At 41.7% G+C, this 27,406-nt stretch overlaps 1 protein-coding gene across 1 annotated transcript in view; it reads left to right on the forward strand.

Moving 5' to 3' along the window:
* LOC145354971 (dynein axonemal assembly factor 8) overlaps nt 1-27,406 on the forward strand; it is a 54,422-nt gene that overhangs the window by 14,662 nt on the left and 12,354 nt on the right. Inside the window, exons 9-26 of the mRNA XM_080206674.1 lie at nt 840-1,226; nt 3,319-3,493; nt 4,895-5,083; nt 5,415-5,609; nt 6,228-6,422; nt 6,612-6,728; nt 7,120-7,264; nt 7,520-7,838; nt 8,152-8,228; nt 8,755-8,909; nt 10,955-11,096; nt 11,250-11,381; nt 14,147-14,341; nt 15,244-15,576; nt 15,832-15,897; nt 16,472-16,525; nt 16,800-16,969; nt 21,640-21,835. Of these exons, the coding sequence (XP_080062800.1) occupies nt 840-1,226; nt 3,319-3,493; nt 4,895-5,083; nt 5,415-5,609; nt 6,228-6,422; nt 6,612-6,728; nt 7,120-7,264; nt 7,520-7,838; nt 8,152-8,228; nt 8,755-8,909; nt 10,955-11,096; nt 11,250-11,381; nt 14,147-14,341; nt 15,244-15,576; nt 15,832-15,897; nt 16,472-16,525; nt 16,800-16,969; nt 21,640-21,835 (3,242 nt within the window). The remainder of the gene's footprint in view (nt 1-839; nt 1,227-3,318; nt 3,494-4,894; nt 5,084-5,414; nt 5,610-6,227; nt 6,423-6,611; nt 6,729-7,119; nt 7,265-7,519; nt 7,839-8,151; nt 8,229-8,754; nt 8,910-10,954; nt 11,097-11,249; nt 11,382-14,146; nt 14,342-15,243; nt 15,577-15,831; nt 15,898-16,471; nt 16,526-16,799; nt 16,970-21,639; nt 21,836-27,406) is intronic.

Raw genomic sequence — 27,406 nt, forward strand, 5'->3', positions numbered from 1 at the left:
GAATGGATAATTGGGATTTGAGCTTTTATAATTTGAAGTATGTTCATAGGCGTGGTGTGAATGAATTGTGCCCTATTTGTGGGACTGAGGTGACATCATGTGGTACAGATTGGTAATGATATCCATCACTATAAGCTCAGTGGTGCTGCCTTTTACATTTTCATCCTGAATCTGAAGTATATATACCATTTTGTCCTGAAATTTAAGGACGTGTTTTATTTCCACAGAGACCAACGTACACTGGTTACCAGAGGGGCTTTATGGATGAATATGCAATACTAGTATAATACTGGGGACAATCAACTGCCAGCTCACATACTGGGGGAAGCGGGCGCACATGCGGCACGGGGAATTGGGCACACATTTTTTATTCATTCATGGGATGTGAGCATTGATATCAAGGCCAGCATTTATTGTCCATCCCTAAATGTCCTTGAACAGGTAATGGTAAGCGATCTACATCTGAATAACCTGCTAGGCGAGTTGAGAGGGAAGTTAATAATTAACCACGTCACTATAGATCTGGAGTCAAATATAGACCAGAATGGGTCATAATAGTAGATTCCACCCCCTGAACAATATTAATAAACCATATGATTTCAGCAATCCAGTAGATTCATGATCATTATTAACTAGACTAGATTTTTATTCCAAATATATTTAATTAGTTTAATTTAAATTCCCCCAACTGCTGCGATGAGATTTGAACTCAATATCGGACCATTCATCCAAACCTCTGGATTATGATTTCACTAACATTACCATTCCCTTGTAGAATTATGAGCATACTGCAATGATTTTAGCATCAATCATGTACTTAATTTTTTTTCCTCTGGCAGATACAGCAACTGTACTGGTAAAAGCATGTTATTGAGGAAACTGCGAAAAGCCTCTGTCAAGTGCTCAAAAATGCCAGTTAGTGATTCTAAGCATATAGCTGGACAGGCAGGAGCTGCTGGTGATGCGGCCAAGCAAACCCAGATGAAGAGAAGGAAAGCAAGAAGTGAAAGTAAGAAACCTATTGGTGAGCAACTTGGGATGTCTGTGGCTTCAGATTCCAATACTGAGAGAAGAGTCATAGAAGAGCTCAATTCACCAAGTAGCCAACTTGTCCTCACATCTGCTCCCACACTGAAAAACTGTACCTCAAAAGTCACAGTACCAGCTGTCAGTCAGAATGAGCCAACACTGCCTGGGAGAGAGCAATATACTGCAAATATAAACCGGTAAGGAAGGGAATATGTGTGAGATGGGCAAGTACATAGCTGTTCTAACAAAATATCAATCTGCTCTTCAAAACGAAAGCAAAATATTGCAGATGCAGAAAATCCAAACTCAACCGAAAATGCTGGAAATACTCAGCAGATCTGGTAGCATCTATAGAGAGAAACAAAGGTAAACTTCTAGGAAGATGACTTGATTAGAATTCAGTCTGTTTTTCTGTTTTAAAATCTACTGATTTCCTTTCTCTTTTGATTTTTCTTTCTATCTCTCTATGTCTCTCTCTCTCTCTCTCCTCACTCTCTCTCTCTCCTCACTCTCTCTCTCTGTGATCTATCACTCCAGTTACAGAGAAGCTATTTGCCTTGGCTGGGATCAATGATTCTATCTATGACCCAAGTTGGCTGGTGGTCCCTCAACATATTGAATTTAAAATTCTTATCCTTAATTTTAAATCCTTTCATAGCCTCGGCTGTGCCAATCTCTGGGACATTCATCAGTGATATCATATTAGACAATGGGGGAAATGCCAGACAATGGGATTAATGGGATAGCCTTTTAGAAGTCAGCACAGGAGAAATGGATGAAATAACTTTTCAGTTCTGTAAGATCCTATGATTCTAATCTATGAAGCTCTCAATTTCTCAGATTCTATCCTCCTTAATTCTTTCACCCATTTAGAGTCCCCATTCTGGAATTCTCTTCCTAAACTTCTCTGCATCTTAACTTATTCTCCTTCTTTGAGAGCTTCCCAGAAAACCACCATTTTGGCCAAATGTCTTGTCACCCTTCCTAACTCTCTTTGTTGTCTGTGAAGTGCATTTTAATCTATTTTGTGCAACAAAAGCTGTATAATTACAAGCCATTATGATTGTATTTAATGTATCAAATTTGTTACCTCCTCAGTGACTTGTTGGTGTTCAGGTCAGTGGATTATAGGAGCCCTCTAGTGTTCAGTCAATGCACTAGTCTAAACAGTAACTGATGGTCGGCTGACCATCACAACAGAGCCCAAGGGAGTCACAGGTGAAGAATGCTTCAATTTTGATGCTCTTTTTACCTCAGTATATCTTCTTCCCAAGAGATTAAGTCATGACACAAGTACGGAGAGAGACCTCATCACCACTCAGTATGTGACCTTTTTAAATGAGCAATATGTATCCATGATAATTTATGGAGGAAGAACTTTTTCAAAGAATAAAAGAACCTATGTTTATGACAAGTAATCTAACATTTCAGTCAGTGGATGTCAACCTTCAGAAAGATGAATTTGTGATAGGAACTCCTTACCCCTTGTCACAGAGTTTAACTATTGTTAGTGAGTACATTGGATGTAATTATTTTGTTCCCTTTTGGAAATAGGAGGAGAAGTAGACCATTTGGTCTCATGAGTCTGCTCCACCATTCATCACAATCATGCCTAATCTTTAGCCTCAATTCTACTTTCCCGCCCACTCCCCATATCCTTTGATTCACTGAGACACCAAAAATCTGTCTATCTCAGCCTTAAATATATTCAGTTTTGTAATTTCTACAACCCTCTGGGGTAGAGAATTCCAAAGATTGGCAACTTTTTAGGTAAAGAAATTTCTTCTGATCTCAGCCCTAATCCTGAGACTGTGCTCCATGTCCTATTTCCCCAGCCAAGGGAAACAATCTCTTCGTATCCAACAAGTCCTTTCACAATCTTGTACGTTACAATGAGATCACTTCTCATTTTTCTAGACACTAGGGAGCATAGGCTCAATTTACTCAGCCTCTCATCCTAGGAAGCAATTTAACGAATCTTTGCAGTAATGCTTTCAATGCAAGTGGATCCGTTCTTTAGATATGGAGACCAGAGCTACACACATTACTCTACATGTAGTCTTACCAAAGTCCTATGCAACTATAGCAAATATCCCTTCCTCTTGTTCTCCAGTTGCCTTTTAGTAAAGGCTACCATGCTATTTCCCATCCTAATTGCTTGCTGTATATGCATGTTAGCTTTCTTTGTTTCATTCTAAGAACACACCCAGATCTTCTGAACACCAACATTTACAAGCTTCACGCTTCTTTAAAAAATTCTGCTTTTCCATTCTATTTAATTTTGAACAGGAATCCATGTTGTAGTCGCAGTCTGGAGCCAAATGACCAAAGGCAGAGAGAGCACTGGAGGAAGGAGCAGCAGAGCCGACAGCGGCTGCACAGGCAGCTGGACAGCCTGAAGCCCCTGAGGTCTATGACAGGAAAGCAGCGTATCGCAGAGGAAACACCCCTTCTCTTCCACACGGTTAGTGTGAGCAATGTGTAATAGAGGGAATTCCACTCCTTTTCCACATAGTAAGGGCAATGTGGCATAGGAGAAATTCTACTCCTCTTCCAATAGTTAGTATGAACAATATGGTACAAAGAGAACTCCAATCCCCTTCCATATAGTTAGTGTGAGCAGCACAGTACAGAGGGAATGCCACTCCTCTTCCACATGGTTAGTGTGCATACTGCAGCATGGAGAAAGCATCCATCCATATTCTTAATGACTGCTTAGCCTCGTTTTAATGAAATTTGTAAGAACATAAAAGAATGAGCAGGAGCCTGCTCCGTCATCCAGTAAGATTATAACTGACCTTCAATTGCACTTTTTGTTCTTTCTGTCTATCCCTTGATTCTCTTATTGCCTAAGAATCTATCAATCTTAGCCTTGAATATGCTAAATGATTGGTCATTCACAGCTCACAGGTAGTGACTTTCAAAGATTCATAACCCTCTGCTTTGAATGAAAAAAATTCTCTTTGCCTCATTGTTATATGACTGACCCCTTATTATTAATGACCAATTTGCCGTTGAGCAGGCACCTATGTACCCAGAACTGCACTTGCATTAGCTGAGGATTCCTTTTTTTTGCACTTTTTCACCTAAAGTGTAGGATGTAGAGAGGAAAATGAAACAAGAATAGGATTTTCTCTCCTCCTATTCATAGTGTTCATCCTTTGTGATTGTCAGTGAACATATCTGAAGTTGGGACTGGAACAGAGATATTCATGAGATGCCAACTGGAGGGTGACAGTGTAACACTGAGATATTGGGCAGAACTTGCAACCTTGGTACTTGCATGAACAAAAATTCCTCAGAATGGTTTTGCCAGGTCAGGAGCCTGGTTAGTTTAGTTTATGAGTTTATTTATTAGTGCCACAAGCAGACTTATATTAACACTGCACTGATGTTACTGTGAAAATCCCCAAGTAGTGAACCTTCTAGAAGTCAAATTTGTTCACTTCATGTTGGCATGTGGAATGATAAGTTGGGATTGCAATTGAGCAAGCAGGATTCAAAGGGCCACCAGCAGCCTTCACAGTAACATCACTGAGTGCTGTGATGACTTGGAGGTAATGCTTCAGAGGAAAATGGAAGCGAGACAGAAAACATCAGTAGCCATGTTTGAATTGGGAACAACTCACACAGGAGCTGCCAGCAATTCCCTTACTAAGACCACTATCAATAATATTAACCTGCTCCTATTATCAAACTGAAAGATGTGAATTAGTAGGTGATAGTGAGGGGACTAGATACTGTGTGAGATAAATGGTTTGCAGTCTCATAGACTCCTTGGATCTTCTAGATAACTGGGCAGCCAAATTCCGTTCGAAACTGGAGAAAGCTCTGCAGCCAATGGCTCATTCTCTTTTCTTTTCAGGAGGCCTCCTATTTGCCCAACATCAGCACTTTACCCCAGAAAGGAAGAAGTGAAATGCTTCTACTAACTGTCCAACTCTCCAGCTGTGGCCAACTGGTAATAAGTGGACAACAGGCTGGACATTTGCTGGACAGTATAATGACTACATCCAACTTGTATAATGCACTGGTGTCGTGGTTCCTTTCCCTGGTGAGTTTCTGGCTAAAAGAGGATGATGAGATACTGAACTCCAGTATTCCTAGACTGATCAGGCGGTGGTCTCCACCTAGACACCCTTAATTTTAGTTTCTTTCACATCACCTGGACAGGAATGTGTTGGTATTTCATAACCACTTGCTCCTAATATGGTGGTCTACTCCTTAAAGACACTTTTCCTGAATTTCATTATGTTATTCACCAACACTTCGATGTGTGGAAGACAGCTGACTATAACATGATGACTAACGGAGAAAAAAAAGCCATCAAATACTTTGAATGAACTAATATTTCCAACTCAAATAAACTTTTCCTTATTGACTAGGTGCCCACTCAGTTGGTTCCAGTGAAAGGATTACATGGAGACAATGCTGAGGTTGAGGTGAGGGCACCATTTCAGGTGGTAGGTCTTCAACAGGTCTGGCAAGAAGATGGCCTCGCTCTTTATGTTTGTGTGGTGCCAATGAGTCCGGGTCCGAGCCCCAGCAAATCTACCTACAGTAAGAACCGGAAAAACAAGGTCAGTAGTGTCTGCTCATACTATCCATGCTGACTCTTCTTAATATCAATGCTGGTTTATCTTGAGTATACTGAATAAAGAAAGAACAGTACTTCATAATGTCCTTCATGTGTGCCATCCATAAGCTAAACTCCCTCACTCCTACCTCAGCCCTCACAACTCACTGGGGCACAGCATGCCACTTAGGATTTTTATTTTAAATTGCTTGGGGATGAAAAATAACTGTAATGCATGCATATTATGTGAATAGGAGGACCCATTTACGGTGAAAATAATGTGAGCAGGACATATAGAAAGTTGTCAAACATATTAACCAGCTGCACAAAAACTGTGATGGGACATTCCAGGCTGGACATCTTCACCTCTTGCTCTCCCTGGGGTTGTATGAATTGTACTGTGCATGAAAGATGCTCATCATTTTGAAGAATGAAGATACTGCAAGATTTTAAACAGTGTTTTAGTACCTTGACCAGCTGTGATACCCAACCCTGCCTTTTCTCAATGGAAGACCAGAATGTACAGCAGTAGCAGTTATTCCTGGGGGTTGGGTGACTAATGCGGTAGACCCTATTAGTTGGAGAACTGGTTACCCTATCTCTTTTCTTTGATTGTTCACAGACAAAAGAGGAACTGCGAGGAACATCGATATTTTATCAGCTGGTTGTGAAATTCTTATCCCAAACATGCCTAAAAGCAGTGATATGGTGGAATAAGCAGCTGAACAATTCTCTTCGGGAACAAATGTTCCCTCCACATATCTATCTCCCCTCAGTTCGTCTCAATTCCATGATCTCTGTCAATCCAGATCTTAAGGTGGGTTTGAATAACTGTTTTGTTCACATTGAGCACTCACAGTCTACATGAGCATGGGTCACACTGAATAAATTTGTTGTTTAGTTGCACTAGGAGGATGTGAAAGAATATTACAAGCACAGGATCCTTGAGTATGTAACTTTAATCAGGATTTGAATTTAGCTCTGCTGTCCTTTGGTTTTTACACAGGCTATTAAGAAAATATTTGAAATTGAGATGGGGTTTTATTGGCAGACAGTGGAAACAGATGAGAGCTACTGTCCCTCTATGACTGAGGTCGGTGAGAGCTGTGAGGAGAAACCAGAGGTAAGGGCAGGATCGTACACTGCTGTTACATACCAATGACCGTGTTAGAATAGAATAGATTGAGCATCCAGATCATAATTAATGATGAGCCACAAGAATAAAGAGACACAGATTCTGAGTGTTGTTAATGCTAAAAACTGACAGCATCATGTGAGAAATATCTGTTTAGGTGTTCAGCACTTGTGCACAATATCAGTACTCTAGCAAATGACTATTGGAGGAAACCAATAGTGGATCATGCTTGCCACCACACACAGCAGGAAGTTGTAGGCAAACTCTTGTCAGTAAGCTTAACCTTTTATGTGTGAAGGATAACACTGTTTTAGAGTAGATGCTTACTTAAAATTAAAGTGCTATTTGATTTATTCATTTGAACATTACTCTGATTCAGGTTACCATGGCATTAGTGTTTGAGAACTTGTTGATTAATCCTATGGCCCTTCATCATACACTGCAGCTCATCCTTGGCTATAGTATGGATATCTGTGGCCTTCGTCTACTTTACGCTTCACACAGACTCCTGGCTGAGAGCGCAGGTAAGCAGAGGGCAAAACCAAACATGACCAGTGGGCTGTGTATTGTAATGTAGTCTGAGCAGTGGAATCACTAATTAGACCTCCTGGAGAATTAGCCGACAAACCCTGGCCTGGATTCTCTTGCTCAAGTCAGCACTCTCACAAATATCTCAAACAAAAAATAAACTCAAACCCATAGTTACATTAATTATTTGAAACTTAATTTTTCACATGACTGCTGGTAGATATAGTTACAGTGTTTCTTCTCTTCCATAGGTAAGCTGCCTTCTTCTTACACTCTAGATGATGCTCAGCTTAGACCTGCATTGGCATTAGCACTGAGAGGTGTGAATGCTCGTGCACTGTGGATTGACATCGTTGGGCCCTCTGATCCTCAGCTGGCCAGTGTAACAGACCAGCATTCCATCAATGCTCTTTACTGCAAGCATCGTGATGAGCCAATCCTCTACTCACCACACCAGGAAAGCCGTATCCACTGGGAACTCTGCGTATGGTTTGGTGGAAGGATTCCCGAAAATGGGATTGTACGAGTCGGCATTCAGAATCCTGGAAGGAAAAGCAGTTTGAAATCCAGGTATGTAAATACTGAAATGGAAGTTACAATGAGGAATCAGAAACTCCACAGTGATTCTACCACAGTGCAGCCTTCCCTCAATTCTGCCATTACTACATAAGCAATCCTATTGTATTAGATGCTCAATTCCTGGAGTGCAGTTTGAACTCATGACTTCTGACTCAGAGGTAAGGATTTGACTTAATTCAGTCAAGTTGACAGAAGAATCAAGAGAAATAAGTAAAAAATATGTTTTTCTTTAAAACATGCATTTGTCTGGGATTTTGATACATGGTCTGATTCTATTTCTACTGTACAAATCCTTCATCTACAGATTTCAGTCTTCAGGAACCCACATTGACCCTAGAGAAACTTGCAGGCCTCCAGCTACACTTGTTGCAACCATTAGAGGTAAATCCCACTACACAGATACAATATTTACAAATAACTAATGGCTATGTTCCCAGTTAGGAGGCTGTGGGTTTAGACTGATTCTTGTTGGAAGGCCACAGATTTAGTCTGGCTCATGAAGAGTAATTTATACTGTACTATTGCTGTAAGGGATTGACACACTATTCCATTCCTATAAGAACCCTTCAACTTCTGTTAAACAGTTTCTGCTAGTTGTTCCTGACCCAGGGAGCAGTCATTTCAGTGACTGAGATTCCTGAAATATGGAGGCAAACCCTGGCAGCAGCATGTGAATATCTTCAGTGACTCAGTGCCCTCCTGCTTAATTGCACTGCTCTACTGGTGAGGAAGGAGCTGCTACTGAGAACAGATGTGGTGTTGGGAAATAGATATTTTCAAGCTGAGTGTGGCTGCTGCTTTCTGCCCTCAGTAGTCATTAACATGTAGCTTGCAGGCTCCACTATAAACAAATACCACTCTATAATTTGAAAAAAAATTGAATTTCTCACTTATGCTTATATCCCAGCTGACGTATTTCTGCTGGTATCTCCTGCTGTGCCACCTCGTTGCTATGGAGATATAATATCCATCTGTACCAAGCGAGGATTCAGTCTACAGGGTATGCGACGCCTTCAGTTGTCTCCAAAGAGAGCGGGGAGCCTTGGGATTACAAGTATGCAGGTACAGCACAGCAGGAGAAAGTCAGGGTCATTGTAAAAGAATTATGGCACTGTGGGAGAACACAGTAAGAAGTCTCACTACACCAGGTTAAAGTCCAACAGGATTATTTGGTAGTAAATACCACTAGCTTTCGGAATACTGTTCCTTTGTCACACGAATGGGGAGTTCTGATCACAAACAGGGCATATAAAGGCACACGCAGTTTACAGAATACTGATTAGAATGTGAGTCTTTACAGCTAATCAAGTCTTAAAGGTACAGATAATGTAAGTGGAGGTAGCACTAAGCATAGGTTAAAGAGATATGTATTGTCTCCAGACGGGACAGTAAGTGAATCGTTGCAAGTTCAGGCAAGTCATGGGGGTTATAGATAGTGTGACATGAACCCAAGGTCCCAGTTGAGGCCGTCCTCATGTGTGCGGAACTTGGCTATCAGTTTCTGCATTTGATCTCTGATCTTCGGGTAAACATTCTCGAAGGCGGCCTTCACGCCAGACGACAGCACAGAGTCGCTGAGCAGAGACTGATAGCCAAATTCTGCACACATGAAGACGGCCTCAACTGGGGTCTTAGATTCATAACACACTATCTATAACCCCCATGACTTGCCTGAACTTGTAACATCTCACTTACTGACCTGTCTGGAGACAATACACATCTCTTTCACCTATGCTTAATGCTATCTCCACTCACATTGTCTGCACCTTTAAGACCTGATTAGCTGTAAAGACTCGCATTCTAATCAGTATTCTGTAAACTGTGTGTGCCTTTATATGCCCTGTTTATGATCAGAACTCCCCATTCACCTGATGAAGGAACAGCAATCCGAAAGCTAGTGGCGTTTACTACCAAATAAGCCGGTTGGACTTTAACCTGGTGTTGTGAGACTTCTTACTGTGTTTACCCCAGTCCAGCGCCGGCATCTCCATATCATGACTGTGGGAAAATGTCAGAGGTCATGGTAAAAGTGTTCTGGCACAGTTGGAGAAAGTCAAGAGGATACAGCACACTGGGAGAAGGTCAGGGGTTATAGTAAGAAGATATGGTACAAATTATTCAAGAGCAAGAGAGCGTGATGGTAGCATTGAGGTACAAACCATCTACAGTCTAACGTTAACAGGCTTGAGAGACTGAATGGTCTCTTTTTGTTCCTGATTATGATATTACATATTTGATCAAGGAGTGCCAGAATTTATTTGTTAAAGCAAGTCATAATTGACAAATTTAACAAAGTTTAGGTAGGTAAGGACAATACTGTGGCTGGAATCCTCCAACCTTGCCCTAAAGCTAGGATTTTCCAGTCCCACTGCAGTGAATGAAGATTTGGCTGAATGCTAAATTCTCCATTCTTGCTGGCAGCAGCAGCAGGGTGTGCAAGACCAGAGAATTCTGGCCTGTGAGTCAAGTAGAAATTTTCTTTAAGAAGATATTTTTAAGCTTACAGAAGCCCATTTACAAAAATTGCAGCAATATGGTTTGAGGTAATGTAGCACAAATAAAAGTTGTTTGAAGAACAGGAAATGAAGAGTTAGAGTAAATGGATGTTTCTCAGGTTGGAAGTGTTGGCAGGGTCAGTGCTGGATTTGTTCCTTTTCTTGGTATACAGATGATTTGTATTTGAGAATCCAGAGCATCATATTCAAAAGTAGGTTTGGTGGATGGTGAGGGGGAAGGTAACAGCCTGCACAGAGACATATGTTGACAGAATGGACAGTGTGTTATGAAGGTGTGGATTGCTTGAGTGGTTGAAGCAAAGACCATTACATCTTTTAAGGGAAGATATTACATATTTGAATAGTTCCAATTTCACATAAAAGAGATCATGAGGTGGGACTTCTCCTTTGTAAAAGGGACATTGGGATGTGATCTTGACAGTCAGAGGTGAGTGAATGATGAAAATATGAGTCATGTTGGGGAATATGTACTTTAATGCATTAAGTGAGAATATTAGCAAACCATGGAATACTTGATAATGGACAGTTGAATAACTTGCAACTCATTGTTCATTTAGAGCTCTCAACAGGAAAACTCCTTTGCTGTTGCAGATCTCAATGTTTTGTGGAACTGGAGCCCAAATTCCTCATGATTCTGCTGGTGGCCATCCCACAGCTGAGTTGTCCAGTTCCTGCTTCTTGCTACTCATAAGGAAAGAAAATGCAAGACACCACATTTTCAGTTTACTGAAAGGTACAATAATCCAAATTATTCCAGTATGGTTGAATTTTTGCCGTAGCATTCTGTCCTGAGTTACCAATTTCTGCACAGTCACTGGTCTGCCACCAGTATTTCAGCTCTTTGCACAGTATGTTGTACTTATGTTGTGCTTCTATCCTGCTGTAGGTTTAGCAAATGAGCTGGCAGAACAGGGATTACTTGGAAGCGTTTGGAACAGGCTTCCTCCCGACACCAAATTTGAGATTGAATCGTGTTTTCATGTGGCTCCCTACACCGAACCAACACTGCAGGACTTGGGTAAGGTTTCTCAATAGATTGCAAACTGGGAAGTCGCTGAGAGGTGGAGTACCAGGCAGTGGCAGGAACCCTAGAGTCGAGTGGTTTGAGCTTTTTTCAGATCGGTTCTTTACCTTTGTTCATGAGACAAATCACTGCTGCACACGTAGTGCAGGTACATCTATGGTGCTGTGAGGGGAAGTGGATTTATAGGGTTTTAACCCAACCTTAGTGAATCAACAGTAGTGTAATTCCAAGTCAGGATGGCGTACAACTTGGAGTGGAATTTGAAGGTGCTGATATTTAACATTTCCTCTATTCATTTAAGTGTACAAGCCTTTAAAATTTTTGTGTGGCTGCACGTGCATGATAACTCCTTTGTGTGTAGCCTGCATGGGTATTTCTAGGCCAGTCATCTTAGAGTATACTTCTGTGGTGTTCCCAAGCATCTGCTGCCCTTGATCTTATAGGTGGTAGAGGTCACAAGTTTGGTAGATATTGTTAGGACACTTGGCAAGTTGCTGCCATGCATCTAGTATATGGTTCAACATGGCTGCTACTGCCACTGTGAAGCCGTAATGGAAGGAATGAATGTTTAATGTTCTGGATGAGATGCCAATCCATCAAGCTCCTTTGCTAGTTACATGTTAGCGTGGATAGAGGATTGGTTGTCAAATAGGAGGCAGAGAGTGGGGGTCAACGGGTGCTATTCGGATTGGTGGATGGTGACTAGTGGAGTGCCCCAGGGGTCGGTGCTAGGGCCTCAGCTTTTTACCATTTATATAGATGATCTGGAGGAGGGAACCGAGTGTAGGGTGTCGAAATTTGCTGATGACACCAAGATTGGGGGAACAGCAAATTGCGCGGAGGGTGTGGAGAGTCTGCAGAAGGATCTAGATAGGCTGGGCGAATGGGCCAGGAAATGGCAAATGGAATTTAATGTTGGCAAGTGTGAGGTGGTCCACTTTGGTAGGAAGAATGGTAGGAAGGACTATTACTTACGTGGCGAAAAACTGCAGCAGGCGACGGTGCAGAGGGACCTCGGGGTCCTTGTGCATGAGTCGCAAAAACCCAGCTTGCAGGTGCAGCATGTGGTCAGGAAGGCGAATGGGATGCTGGCCTTCATAGCGAGGGGGATTGAATATAAAAGTAGGGAGGTCTTGCTGCAGCTGTATAGGGCATTGGTGAAGCCGCAGCTGGAGTACTGTGTGCAGTTTTGGGCGCCGCACCTGCGCAAAGATATTTTGGCCTTGGAGGGAGTGCAGAGGAGGTTTACTAGGCTGATACCGGAGTTGAGGGGGTTGAGCTATGAGGAGAGGCTGAATAAACTAGGCTTGTACTCGTTAGAGTTTAGAAGAATGAGGGGAGATCTCATTGAGACATATAAGATGATGAATGGGATGGATAGGATAGAGGTGGAGAGACTCTTCCCGCTCAAAAAAGACAGTAGGACTAGGGGGCACAGCCTCAAGATAAAGGGGGGTGCGGTTTAGAACGGAGTTGAGGAGGAACTTCTTCACTCAAAGGGTGGTGAATCTCTGGAATTCTCTGCCCGTTGAAGTGGTGGAGGCTGCCTCGCTAAATATTTTTAAGACGCGGGTTGATGGGTTTTTGATAAGAGAGGGGATTAAGGGTTATGGGGAGAGGGCGGGAAAGTGGAACTGAGCCACGACAGATCAGCCATGATCTTATTGAATGGTGGGGCAGGCTCGAAGGGCTGGATGGCCTACTCCTGCTCCTATTTCTTATGTTCTTATGATGTGAACATGGGAATAGCTGTGTTCCCTGAGCTTTAGTGCTGCTCATCCTTTAACCCTTTCATTTACTGCACTCATGCAGTCCATACTTAACAAATCCAGGAGGGAGAATTCCATTTTATGTCCCTGAAAGATTTTGAGCTCAACATGGGTGACAGAATACTGAGAAATATTAAGAAAATTGTCGACAAAAGGGAGCCGTCAGAAGCAACTGAGGTGAGGCTGAAACTTAATCAGTGAACAGACTCTTGAAGCAGCACCCTCAAAGGCAACACAGCTGATGATTGTTAATATTATTAAGGTCATTGTTGAGAAATGCGCCTAATTAGCACAGAATATCAGTGCTTGTACCTATAGAACTGCAGAATACTGGTAAAAGACTTGACAAAGCAGAGGAGAGAATCCTTATTGTCGAAAACGTAATTTCATCAGTTAAAGCCTGCTTACAATCTTTGTACAAACAGCTGCAGGGTATGTCAGATTCTTGCAGCAGCTACAACTCAGTGACCATTTCAGAGGGCAGTTAGAAGTCAACCATATTGTTGGGGGCCTGCAGTTATATGAGGTCAAATTGAGTAAGGATGGCAGATTTCCCTTCCTGAAGAACATTAGTTTATATGCCAATCTAATCATTCTATTACTGAGACAAGTTTTATAAAACTCCAAAACTATTTCATTAATTTAATGTAAATTCCCCAGATGGGATTTGAGTTTTGATATCTGTGACTTTAGTTTAGCTTTCTGGATTACTAGTTCAATAACCTTACCACTTCTGATGAATGGCTATTGACCTGAAATGTTAACTCTGTTTTTTTGCTCCACAGATACTGCCAGGCTTGCTGAGTATTTCCAACATTTTCTGTTTTTTGGCACTACCACTATCGTCTATGAAGTTGGTTAATGCATTGTTTCTCATGAGGCCTGCATCATCCAGAAATGTAACCAATGTACTTGGAAATGAAAAGCATTAGCAAGTAATTTTGTGTGCTTTGGTTTGCGGTGATGGAATTGCTTTCTGCCTGTGTGTAGGAGGATCTCTCAGTGCCGTGCCCCATTCTGCTAACTTGAACCTGGATGTGCTATATAAACATAGTTTTGTGTCCAATCCTGAATTGGAGCAAGTTGTTGTTCTCACACTAACTGGACCAACAGCCATGAAAAGTGCTGGGAGCTATCTGCGGGACCTTCTACGACCCCTATCAAACAAATCACGTAATGTATTAGGTGAGGCCTCTTACCATGATTTTGCATTTATTTTAGCATCCTTAATGTAAAGAATAATGCAGTGTGCTTCACAGAAAGGCATACGGAAAGCATACTTTGAGCCAAGAATGGAATGAGCAGGAGAGGTGACTGAAGACTTGCACAAAGAGATGGACTTTGAAGTTTTTAAAGGAATGTAACGTGATGGAGAGGTCTAAGCAGAGAGTCCCAGAGAATGGGGCTTGGGTCTGAATACAGTATGACCGATTAGTAAAGGTCAGCCAGAGGATCAGAGAATTCAGGTAATACATGGCGAGAGAGAATTGTAAATGTGTTGTTTGGCCGGTCTTGTTGAGGGGTTTAAAGATAAAGTGAGAAATTTTAATTTATTGCACATAGTGCAAGTCAGAGAGGACAATGTAACATGTGAGTGGGGTAGGATGAGGATAAGTCAGAGGTTATGGAGGGTAAGTTGCCATTAAGGACAATGTTAGAGTTGACAGTTTGGAGATGACAAAGGATGTGCAAGGCTTTGGGGTCAAAGAGATATGACATGTTGTATCACTGAAGTATATGGCCTTTGTAATAGAAATTGTGTGAAGCTCAGCTCAGCATCAAACTGGACAGTAGCTGAAAATATTGGTACAGGTGGTGGTGGCTGCAGCTTGTCCTCCTGAATTTAAGATGGAAGAATTTATGATCAGATTAAGCTTGAAGTTAAACAATTGCTTGGAATTAGCATGTGATTCAGGTTTTCTCATGTCATGGTTATTCTGAAATTGTGGGCATTTTGGGGCTGTGTCATCTCTCTTGAATCAGTTGATCAGGTTTTAATGGTAGTGCAGTTTGATTTGTGTGAGTTATAAATGTGTGATATGCAGACAAACATGGGGGATGTTTCTAACCTCAACCTCTCTCCTCAGGTGAAGATCTGATAGATGGAGGTTTTGAACTTCTGGGGTTGAAATGGCTGCCACATTTAAGCCGAAGCCAGGCCAAAGAATTGACCCCATTTGAAGTGGGTGACAGACATTGGCAGGCAAGCATTGACTGCCTGGTATCCAGCCCTGCCCTGGTGTGTGTGCTGCGACGTGTGAATGCTTTCAAAATACTGGCTGCAAGACTCAGTGCATCCAAACCCAGGGCCACTTTGTTCAAGGAAAACCATAGCAACCTGGAGAAAATGATGTCACCAACCCCAGAGCTGGCCTTCAGACAGGCGGCTTTGTTCTTCACTGATATGGAGCTAATGTCAGGTATGATGCAGGTTTCATCTCAAATCATTCTTAAAAGGATAGGAACATGTTCCTCACTCTTCTTGAGGAGGGGATCTCTATATGTAAGAGCCAGATTGAAATTAATCTTTATATCCATTTCTCATTTGTATTCTCCAGATTTTGTGGACTGACCATTTAACTTCTACAGTTTTACTCCATCCACTTCCAACAGCTTGGCTGTTTGTGTATTGTTGAATTGCTCCTATAATTATAAGCACATTGTATCATCCACAGATCCAGAGGCCCGGCCTTTACTGAAGTACTTATCTCCCTGTCTCAGGTCTGGGAACACCAAGCTGGGTAGGTATAATAATCACCAGGGCATGAAGCAGGAGTTTTGGTAATATTAAAAGAATAATCTTTAGAAAATACAACAAATGCTGATCTCTGACTGTGGTTCTGATCATCCCATATTACTGTGTTACGAAGACTGTTAACTGAGGTAACTCAGCTGTACAAATGGTGTACCTGTGTTTCTGTACCTGATAACAGACTGCTGAATCCCATTGTTTATGTTATTTGTATCTAAGTTTTTTATTCGTGTCACAAGTAGGCTTATATTAACACTGCAATGAAGTTACTGTGAAAATCCCCTAGGAGCCACACTCCGATTCCTATTTGGGTATACTGAGTGAGAATTTAGCATAGCCAATTCATCTAACCTGCACATCTTTGGACTATGTGAGGAAACCAGAGCACTCAGAGGAAATCCACGCAGACATGGTGAGAATGTGCAGACTCCATAAAGACAGTGACCCAAGCCGGGAATCAAATTCTGTGAGGCAGCAGTGCTAACCACCATGCTGCCCATGGTATAAGATTCAAACCCTGAAAACAGTCTGTCTGTTTCTTATCATTCTTCATCTTTTTTCAGATAAAGAAACACAAACTGTCAAAACAGAATCCATCTTCAGCTACATGCTGCTTGGTAAGTCCTGATTGTCCATATCTATGACCTCTAGGAAGGTCATGTTATGCTCTCCAAACAATCCATGTATACATATCCTTTACCTCACCAAAAAAGAATGAAGATTACATTACAAGCAACAGATAAGTGTTGCTCTTGAGCCTTGGTTGATCTTCCAGAGATGCCCTACACACATCCTGCCTGCAGGTTATACATCCCTAAGCCATCTGCATTTAATAGCATATCATTGTTAGAGTTAGTGGAATGTCTATGATTGTCTTGCTGTTGGTTGCAGATGCCCAACCTTTGTTGACGGTACTGGTTATCAAACCTTCTGCTTGGCCACAGCATCACCTCAAGATACTCCGCAAGTTAGACCGGGAACACTTCTGTGTTGTTGGAATGAAGCTTGTCAGACTAAATGCAGAAGAGGCCTCACTTCTAACTCCGCATAGCATTCAGCAGGTCAGTACAATTGAAAGATTTTTTACTTAATATTAAAATGACCTAAATGACATAAACCACAAGGACTCCCCAGTGGAGATCTCTTTATTTTGGCTAATAGCAAGTGAAAGTCTGCAGTTAGATTGCTTAACTTGTTGAAAATATTTCTCTAGCAGCAATGATTTCAGCTCTTCCAGTTGGTATGTGCACAATAGTAATGCATTCAGTCATTACATTCTGTGTTCAAATAGCACAGCTAGTCAGACAGCCAGGTTGGTTTAGCACCTGAGCCTTGTCCAGGTTCAGTGACTCAGATACTGAAGCAAACCTGGACAGCTTGAGGCTTGATCTAATAAGTGCCATGTAACTGCTAAGTAATGATGACCTCCAACAAAAGAGAATCTAATCTTCTGCCCTTGACGCTCAATGGAATTGTCATTACTGAATCCTCCCATTGTCAACACCTTTCTAACCCATGATCTCTATCACATAGCAGAAAAAAGGCAGCAGATGCATGGGAACAACACCATCTACAAGTTTCCTTCAAAAGTAACACACTATCCTGACTAGGCAATGTATCACCATTCCTTCACTGTCACTTTCGTCCACAATCTGAGAATTCCCTTCCAAACAGCATTATGGGTATATGTACACCACATGGACAGCAGCAATTTAAGAAGGCAGCTCACTGCTACCTTGTCAAGAGCAATAAGGGATTGGAAATAAATGCTGGCCTCATATCCCATGAAAGAATAAACATTTTTTAAAAAGTCCCCCATTTTCCAAAGATAAGGGGGGCAATTCTCCCAATAAAATTCTCAAAGTGCCAAATTTGTGTGAAAACTAGAGTAAGTCCCACCAATTTTCTTTTTTAGCGGGATTTTCAAAATGAATCCCCCACGCTCTGAGCACTTCAGAGAGCCCTTGTTAGATTCATATTGAAAATCAGGAGGCATGGCTTATTCCTGCTGGAGGGGCCGGCAGCTTAGCACTGAGCAGGCGACTATGCATATGCCAATCTGTCAGCGTGGAGATTGACATATGCGGAGTAGCCCTAAAATGCCGGTCTCCCAACTGCTGGCCAGCCTGATCCCCCCCCCGACCTCCCCACCCCCCAGCAATCCTGATCCGAACCTCCCCCCTACCCCCCAGGTGATCACTCCCTTCCCTCCCTCTGCCACCGATCCCTAAGCGCCTAGCCAGAGTGACAGTGGGGGTTCCTCTAGTTCACCGATTGCCCCCTCTGACATTGCCCCCTTAGGCATAGCCACTTTCACTCCCTTGGGCAATGCCACACTGGCAATGCCCAAAGGAACATTCCTGCCCCCCCCCCCCCCCCCCCTTACTGCCAACTCTCTGGGCCTTTGTTCCCACCAGTGGGGTCGGCGGCAGTTCCCTGTTCATTGGGAGCTGTTGTAAACCTCGCTGGAGTGAACCACTCCTGGCAGGGGGAGAGATGCTAGCCGATCTGAAGACTTCAGTCCTGGGCCTGCTAATGATATTCAAATGAGGATTTCAGTATTTAAATCAGCTCAACACCAATTTCCAGCCAAAAATCTTCATCTGGGAGATGCGCCCAGCAGGGAGCCCATTAAATGGCCTCTGCTGATGTCTCCTGCACTACAGCAATGCACAGTAAAAAGTCTGACGACACCAGGTTTAAGTCCTGTTTTTACTGTGTTTACCCCAGTCCAACGCCGGCATATCCACACCATGACTACAGCAATGCAGCAGGCTGGGAGAATCGGCCCTAAGATGTTGCCATGTGTACGTTTGATAAATTTGTTGGGGAGGTGATGGTGCAGTGGTATTGTCACTGGACTAGTAATCCAAAGACGTAGGTAATGCATCAGGTTCAAATCCCACCATGGCAGATCTTGAAATTTGAACTCCAGAAGGAAAATAAATAGAGAATTAGTGATGACCATGAAACCATTATCAATTGTTGTAAAACCCATCTGGTTCACTAAGGTCCTTTAGGGAAGGAATCTGTCATTACCTAGTCTGGCCTAAATGTGACACCAGATCCAAAGCAAATGCCTTCTGAAATAACCTCTCAGTTCAAGGGTGTTTAGGAATAGGCAATAAATGCTGGCCCAGCCAGTGCTCTCCCTGTGAATGAAAACCTCAATAAAAAAAACAGCAGTGTGTGACTTGAAGAACCTCCTTATCTCTGTATTCAGTGCTTCACAGACAAAATGGAGAATTCCATTTTTCTTATTTATATGCTCCCTCTTTTAAGGATTCCTGTATTGACTCCACTGGCTCTCCTGTTCCTTAACTTTATTAAAGATCTTGCCATTTTTGGTAACAGCCTGTCCCAAACGCTCAGTCACTTAGCCGCCTACTCCATTAAGCTTGCTCACAATATTTCCTCCTGCTAACTATTTACAAATAAAAAAAAGGAAGTGCCATTAAATTGTTTCTCACATTTATTACCTTTTTAGAGTCATTGAGGTTTACAGCATGGAAACAGACCCTTCGGCCAACTTGTCCTTTTTTTTAAAACTGCTAAGCTAATCCCAATTGCCCGTGTTTGGCCCATGTCCCTCTATACCCATCTTATCCATGAAACTGCTTTTTAAAAGACAAAATTGTACCAGCCTCTCCTATTACCTCTGGCAGTTTGTTCCAGACACTCACCACCCTTTGTGAAAAAATTGCTCCTCTGGACACTTGTGTATCTCTTCCCTGTCACCTTAAACCTATGCCCTTCAGTTTTAGATTCCCCGACCTTTGGGAAAAGATATTGACTATCTTCCTTATCTATGCCCCTCATTATTTTATAGAGCCCTATAAGGTCACCCGTCAGCCTCCTACGCCCCAGAGAAGAAAATCCTAGTCCATCCAGCCTCTCCTTACGACTCAATCCATCAAGTCTCGGTAGCATCCCAGTAAATCTTTTTACAAAAATCTTTAATACAAAAATAATTTCTCCTGCAGTTCCTGTTCTTTTCTGTTGAAACATGAATATTGGCCGAAACACTGCACTTCAAACAGTGCAATGGGATCTTTTACATCCATCTGGGCACATGGGACTTCAGTGAGGTTGTCCCTCAAAACCTTGGCAGCTCTCAAATGTGGAAATTGACCCAGAACCTTATAGTTCAGAAGTAACAGTACTACTGACTGAGCCAAGTTGACAGTTTTCAGAAGACTACAGGGTAAATAATGTGACCAAGAAGTTATCTAACATATTACACATTTTGCATGGGATTAACCATTTCCTGCCAGCACTATCTAAGAGCCAAGCAGAATTATAAAAAATCTATTCTTTCATGGGATATTGATACCACTGGCAAGGCCAGCATTTATTGCTCATCCCTAACTACTCATGAGATGACGGTGAGCCGCCTTCTTGAACTACTGCAGTTCGTGTAGTGTAGATATACCAACAGAGATGTTAGGAAGGGAGTTTCAGGATTTTAACCCAGCAACATTGAAGAAAAGCAATATAGTTCCAAGTCATGATAACGTGTCATTTGGAGGGAAACTTGCAAGTTGTGATATTCTCATGCATCTGCTGCCTTTGTCCTTCTGGGTGATAAGAGGTTATGGGTTTGGAAGGTGCTGTCGAAGGAGATGAGTTGCTGCAGTTCATTTTGTAGGTGGTAAACACTGCTGCCACTGTGCATTGAGGGTGAAGGGAATGAATGTTCAAGATGGGTGGATGGGGTCCCAATCAAGCAGGCTGCATTTTTCTAGATGGTGTTGAGCTTCATGGATGTTGTTGAAGTTGCATTCATCCTGACAAGTGGAGAGTATTGCACCACCTTGCATTGCCTTGACTTGTGCCTTGTAGATGATGGATTGGTTTCGGGGAGTCGGGAAATAAATCACTTGGCGCAGAACTCCAAGCCTCTGACCTGCTGTTATAGCCACAGTATTTAAGTGGCTGACTCAGTTCAATTTATGGTCAATGGTCAGCCCTAGAATGTTGATGGTGGCAAATACAGTCATGGCAAAGCATTGAATGTCAAGAATTGTTAGATTCTCCCTTTTTGGAGCTGGTTGGTGCCTGATACTTACGTGGCACCAATGTTAGTTGTCACTTATCAGTCTAAGTCTGATTGCTGTCCAGGTCTTGTTACATATGAATACAACTTTTCAGTATCTGAGGAGTCGCAAATGGTGCTGAACCTTGTGCAATTTTCAGCAAAAAACCCCTTATGACGGAGAGAAGGTAATTAATAAAAGTAACTGAAAATATTTGGGCCTAGGACTTCCTGGGATTGATATGATTTGCCTCTAACAACCACACTGATCTTCCTTTGTGTTAGTTATGACTCCAACCAGTGGAGAACCTACCCTTCACTCTCATTGATGCTATACTCAGTCAAATGCTGCCTTGATATCAAGGACTGCCACTCTTACCTCACATCCTGAGTTCCACTCTTTGACCATATTTGGACCAAGTCTGTAACGAGTGCAAGGGTGGAGTGCCCCTGACAGAACCCAAATGGAGTGTCAGTGAGGAGATTATCGAGGTGCAAAATAGCACTGCCGCCTACCCCTTCAATCACCTTGCTGATGATTGTGAGTAGACTGATGGGGCAGTAATTGGCCGAGCGGAATTTAACCAGCTTTTTGTGGACATTTGTTTTATGATACACTTTTCCATTGGTGTTCGGTTCTCAATATTGATACAGGTTGATACATTTTTGATCTGCAATTGCTGAACATTTTTGCAGGATCCACAACTGGTGAAATGCAGTATTGATTCCCTGATGTCAGGTGCTTCTATCATTTTGTGTGTTCAACGAGAAAATGCAGTGAAAAAGCTTCTTGACTTGCTCGGTCCTGAAGATCCAGAGGAGGCCAGAGGCCTAAACCAGTTCCTATGGAGAGGTCATTGTGGAGCAGACATAGTCCATAGTGGCTTATATGGTATGTCATTTAGTGTGTTTAGCACTAGGCACTTTGGTCAATTTAATGCAATCTATCCATTTTACCAAATATGTATAATGAATAAGCTGTGGATCTTATTTTGCTGCTGTAATTTATGAATTTGTGACATTGGACTGCTCTAGTATTAAGCTCTTATGGAATCTGTTACGACCAAAGCTGAGTTAGCAAGCCAGATCGCAGATTGAAAATGTCTCAGTTGATCGTAATCCCTTTTTTTTGTATTACAGAAATGAGGTGGGATAGCTACTGAACTCAAAAGCACAGAATTCCAGTGATAACTTCTAATATTTTAAGAATTAAAATGTTTATTAAAAGGAAAGATGAAAATTAAACACACAAGATAAAAGATACACAGTTAGAAAAGAAATTACAAAATAACCCCCAGAAGTGTTTTACCAAAGGACACAATGTAACTATATTTTTGGCAACAGCCTTTATAGATTCTAAACTGAAAAATCCCAATCAAAAAATTGCCTTTCACTGCAAACCAAAGTGCAAACTACAATTTCCCAAAACCAAAACACATTGATATGATTTTCCAAAGGCAGATTCAAACAAACTGCTTCACAGGACAAATATCCTTCTGGCCTAAGACTGAGTTGCTATCTTCAGTTAAACAAACAAGCTGGCCATCATTGAGATATCCCCCATAGCAACTCAATTCAACTGAAAACCTGTTTCTGATAAATATGTTTTTCTTCCATCTATGCTCTCCATTGTCTTCTCAAATCTTTAAACTTTGGTTCCCTAAATATTAAAACCATTCATATTCCTATGTTGCCTCTATTTTGGATCAATAAAATTTAAAATATTTGCCTCTGTTTACACACAAACTCCTGTAATGTGCAGATGTCCCTTGTCATCTTTGAATCTTTTGAAATGTAATAGCTACTCATCAATTTCAATGCTTAACCCCAAATATAAATTTCAAATTTACTATGTTCACGTGTAACTTAAAATTCACCATAAGGTCTTATTACAAATGCAAAAAAACCCTTTATACTCTTTCATCCCTAAGACAATTTGACAGCCAGGGTTTCCTGGTCTATTTGCGAGTATTTCCTCTCCACATTGGACAGTGTTCTTGAAGTGAAGGCAATGGGCTTTTCTGCGCCATTGGGCATCCAAGACAAAACACCTCCCACTCCGTACAGTGAAGCATTGTATGACGCTATTAAGGCATTGTTTGGGTCAAAATTCACTAATAAAGCAGATAATTGCAGAGACTATTTAATTTTGCGAAAAATTCCTTCTGTTCTTCTCCCCATTTCCACCTTTGGTGTTTTTTTTTCACAGATGAAGAAGTGGGGCCAAAATAGTAGAAACATTTTTCAAAAATCTGCCATAGTAGTTGACTATCTCCAGAAATGATTTCAGCTCAGATACATCTTTTGGCTGAGGGACCTCCTTGATGGCTTTTACATTTTCTTCCATAGGCTGTAGGTCCTTTGAATCGACCCTGAATCCTAAGTAGATAACTTTTTCTGATTGAAATGTACATTTCTCCCGCTTCAGCCTATCTCTAAACTGTCTTAACTTGTTCTAAATTAGATCTGTGTTGTTCAAGTGGAGTACCAGTGACTAATACATCGTCCAGATAAACCACTATATTGGGGTAGCTTTGCAAAAGGCTTTCTATTGCACACTGGAAAATGGCACAGGCGACGAAAGGTCAAAAGGCAACCTGGAATACATATACAACTTGTGTGTGTTGATTGTCACCAGCTTTTGCAAGTCTACATCTGGCTCCAGCTGCAGATCTGTATGGCTGAGGTCCAATTTTGTATATTTTAAACCTCCTGCTAGTTTAGCCTAGAGGTCTTCAATTCTGGGTATGGAGTACCTGTCTATCAGTGCTCCTCTGTTAACAGTTAACATGTAATCTCTGCAAATGTTTACTGTCCAATCTGGTTTTAAAATGGGAGCTATGGGTACAGCCCATTTGGAGAATTGTATGGGCTTTATAATGCCCAAATCTTCCAGCCACATAAGCTCAATTTCCGCCTTCTGATGAAGGGTGCATGAGTGGACGTGAAAAAATTAGGTGTCGCTTTTTGATCCAGATAGATTTTAATTTTAGCTTCCAGTATACATTATAATTCATCTCTGAAGTCCATGGAGTATTTATTCAGTAGCTCCTGAAAACCTCCACCCCTCAGGTTTAAAATTTCCAGCCACCTCAGCCGTATCTATTTTAACCAATCACACCTCACTAAACAACATTGTGACTCTTGATTACCAGCTTCACCATCTGGTTCAGATATGTCACTGTTACTGTTGCTGCACCTGAAGTCAAGTGAGGTTTTGCAAACCCAGGCCTGGGTTTGCAAAACCTCACTTACTGTACTGTCTGGAGACAATACACATCTCTTTAACCTGTGATCAGTGCTCCTTCCACTCACATTGTCAGCCACTTTAAGACTTGAACAGCAGGTTAGGTGTAAAGATTCGCATTCTAATCAGTAATCTGTACACTGTCTGTGCTTTATATGCTCTGTCTGAGGCCAGAACTCTCCATTCACCTGACGAAGGGACTAACCCGAAAGCTAGTGAGTGTACTATCAAATAAATCGGTTGGACTGGTGTTGTCAGACTTTATACTGTCTTTACTCCAGTCCAACGCCGGCACGTCCACATCATGGCACCTGAAGTCTGCAGTGTTTGTGGACAAAACAGCACCTGACTCACTTAGTCTTAATGGTTGGAGTCCTTTTTGAAGATGACAAAATGCCTGTTTCCTTATGACTGTGGGCGCCACCCCTGTATCCACTTCCATTTTTAGTTCTTTGCCATTTACCTGTAAAACTATCTCTATTGGGGCACTTTGCTTAGCTGAATCTGGTTTAGGGTGAACAACTCGATTCCCATGCCAGGCTCCTTATCCAAATTGTTTAAGGGAGATAAGCTAGTGGCCACTGTCTTTTTGTTTTGCACTGATGATACAGATTGCTTTGCTCTGCACCACACCTTTTAATTGACCTTTCGTGTTACGCTTGAAGCACACATAGTTCTTGCACCAACAAACTTTTTGGAAATGTTCTACCCAGATCGAAAGTGTACTTCAGCTCTACATTGTTGCAATTCTTCTATCGGGACACTGTTGGACTGTTCTGCACCACAGCCATTTCCCACCACAAATGATTTACCTCATTTGGCATGCCTTGCAAACCTTGCAACTCTGTTCTGCTACACACATTCAGTCACTGGGCCAGCTCCATAGATTTTTTGAAGATGACTTTTGTCTCTGCCAGGAGTCTTTTTTGTATTATTAAGCTAGTTATACCACAGACCATTCTGTATTTTAATGTTTTAATTAATGCTGGACTGAATTTGCAGTGACTTTAATGTTTTGCATCATCGCCATGTAATAGATCGAGGGTGACTCAATGTGGTTTTAACAATAAAGGCTTTATTGCCAACAGGATAAATATATATATGTACAACAAGGTGAGACTAAATTATAATGCGACTACTCTTCTTCACTTCTGAGCTCCAACCTTGTGTCCTTCCTTGACCAGTGGTCTGCACCCTCCTGCCAGTTGGCTCACTTCCATATGGGGCAATCCATAGGATCCTTGTCAGTCACGTGGCCCTCAGAAAATGCCCCACTTAAAGGGCTATGCTTTTACACATACCACACAAATCATAATATGCTTACAGGAGTCACAGATGAAGGCCATTTGGCCTTTAGTCTACGTGTTCCCTGTCAATGAGAGCAACTCATCTAGTCCGAGCCCTGCCACTTCTGTCCTTCACCCTACAAAGTTTTCTTTGAAATAATTACCCACTTCTTTTTTCAAGACTTCAATTGAATCTGTCTCCACCACAATCTCAGTCAATACATTCTAAATCCTAATCACTTGGTGCATAAAAGAAGTTTTTCCTTATGTTGCTGATGCTTCATTTGCTAAACACCTTAAATGGTTGCCCCTGGTCCTTTATCCTTCCACCAACAAGAAGGGTTTCTCCGTATCTACACTGTAGGACTCCTCATCATTTTGATCATCTGTATCAAATCTCCTCTTAATCACCTCTTCTCTAAGAAGAACAGCTCAATACTGGACTAACATTATAATTAGTTTGTATACAGATGACCAATAAATGTTACGATATTATCCTTCTTCCAATGTGAATGGAAAACCCACCCAACACATCCTACAAACTCCACGAGGTCAGTGCTGGAGAGCATAGTCAAGGTCATGATGCAAATTGGCAGTTGTAAGTATGTCAGTTTTGCAGAATTCTGTAAGGTATATCTGAATTCAGTGGTGTTTAGTATTTATAACCTGAACTGAAAAGTTAATATGTGAGAACATGTGACAAAGCTTTGAGAGAACATCGTTAGGATTTGTATACTTTTTGTGCATATGTTCAGTACCATTGTTATATTTTGTGATATAGTCAGGGATTCTAGAGTAATGAGCTGGAATACTCATAGAAGATATCCTTACAGTTTGATTAGGATTTCCCATCCTTTGGAGTTGCTCATTTGAAGTTGGAAAATCCTAGCGAGGTGCTACCTAGACGCAGGACATGAGACGCAAAAGAGGACTGAATTCAATGTATTAGATGAGGGCTCACACAATACCAGGTTGTAGTCCAACATGTTTATTTGAAATCACAAATTTTCAGAGCGCTGCTCCTTTCTCAATGGGCAGAGTGACAAAAACTTGACGCTAATCAGGATTGTCAAAGGATAAGTACAGACAGTGTGGTGCAGTGTAGGCTGGCTAAATAACAAATCTTTACAAGTAATCACGAGTGGTAATAGATAAACGCAAGCAGTTAAGTATAATCAGTATGTGTAAGGTGTCAACAGGCTGTTTGACAAGTAAAGAGATGATCTAACCGCCGATAACTTAAGGCAGAGAGGTAATTACAAACAAAGAGTAAGATGGCGCTAAACACTATGCAAACTAATTCAGTCAGAGAGATCATCATCCGGAGTCAATGTGTGCATGGTGTCAAAACAGGACAGTCAGGGAGATTTTCCCCCCACAGAACAGTATAGTGGGGTTACATGTAGTGCAACATGAACCCGAGATCACAACAATGCAGAATTGCCGAGCAGAAACTGATAGCCAACTTCCGCACTCATGAAGATGGCCTTAACCATGATCTCGGTTCATGTCACGCTACATGTAACCCCACCATACATGTGGGGAAACGTCTGGGGAGAAACGTTTCATTGACTGTCCTGTTTTGACAGCATGCACACCTTGATTCCGGATGATGATCTCTCTGACTGAATTAGTTTGTATACTGTTTAGCACTGTCTTACTCTATGATTGTTTGTAATTATCTCTTTGCCTTAAATTATTGGTTCTTAAGTCATCCTTCCACTTGTCATACAGCTGTTAGTGTTGGACTATCATCACTCTGCCTATATATTCTGTGCCTGCGTACCTCACTCCACTTCACCTGAAGAAGGAGCAGTGCTCAGAAAGCTTATGATTTCAAATAAACCTGTAGGACTATAACCTGGTGTCATGTACCCTCCCATCTTGTCCACCCCAGTCCAACACCAGTATCTCCATATAATGTATTATA

Source organism: Carcharhinus amblyrhynchos, chromosome 18, assembly GCF_965287045.1.
Source record: "Carcharhinus amblyrhynchos chromosome 18, sCarAmb.v2.hapA, whole genome shotgun sequence".
Taxonomy (NCBI): Eukaryota; Metazoa; Chordata; class Chondrichthyes; order Carcharhiniformes; family Carcharhinidae; genus Carcharhinus; species Carcharhinus amblyrhynchos.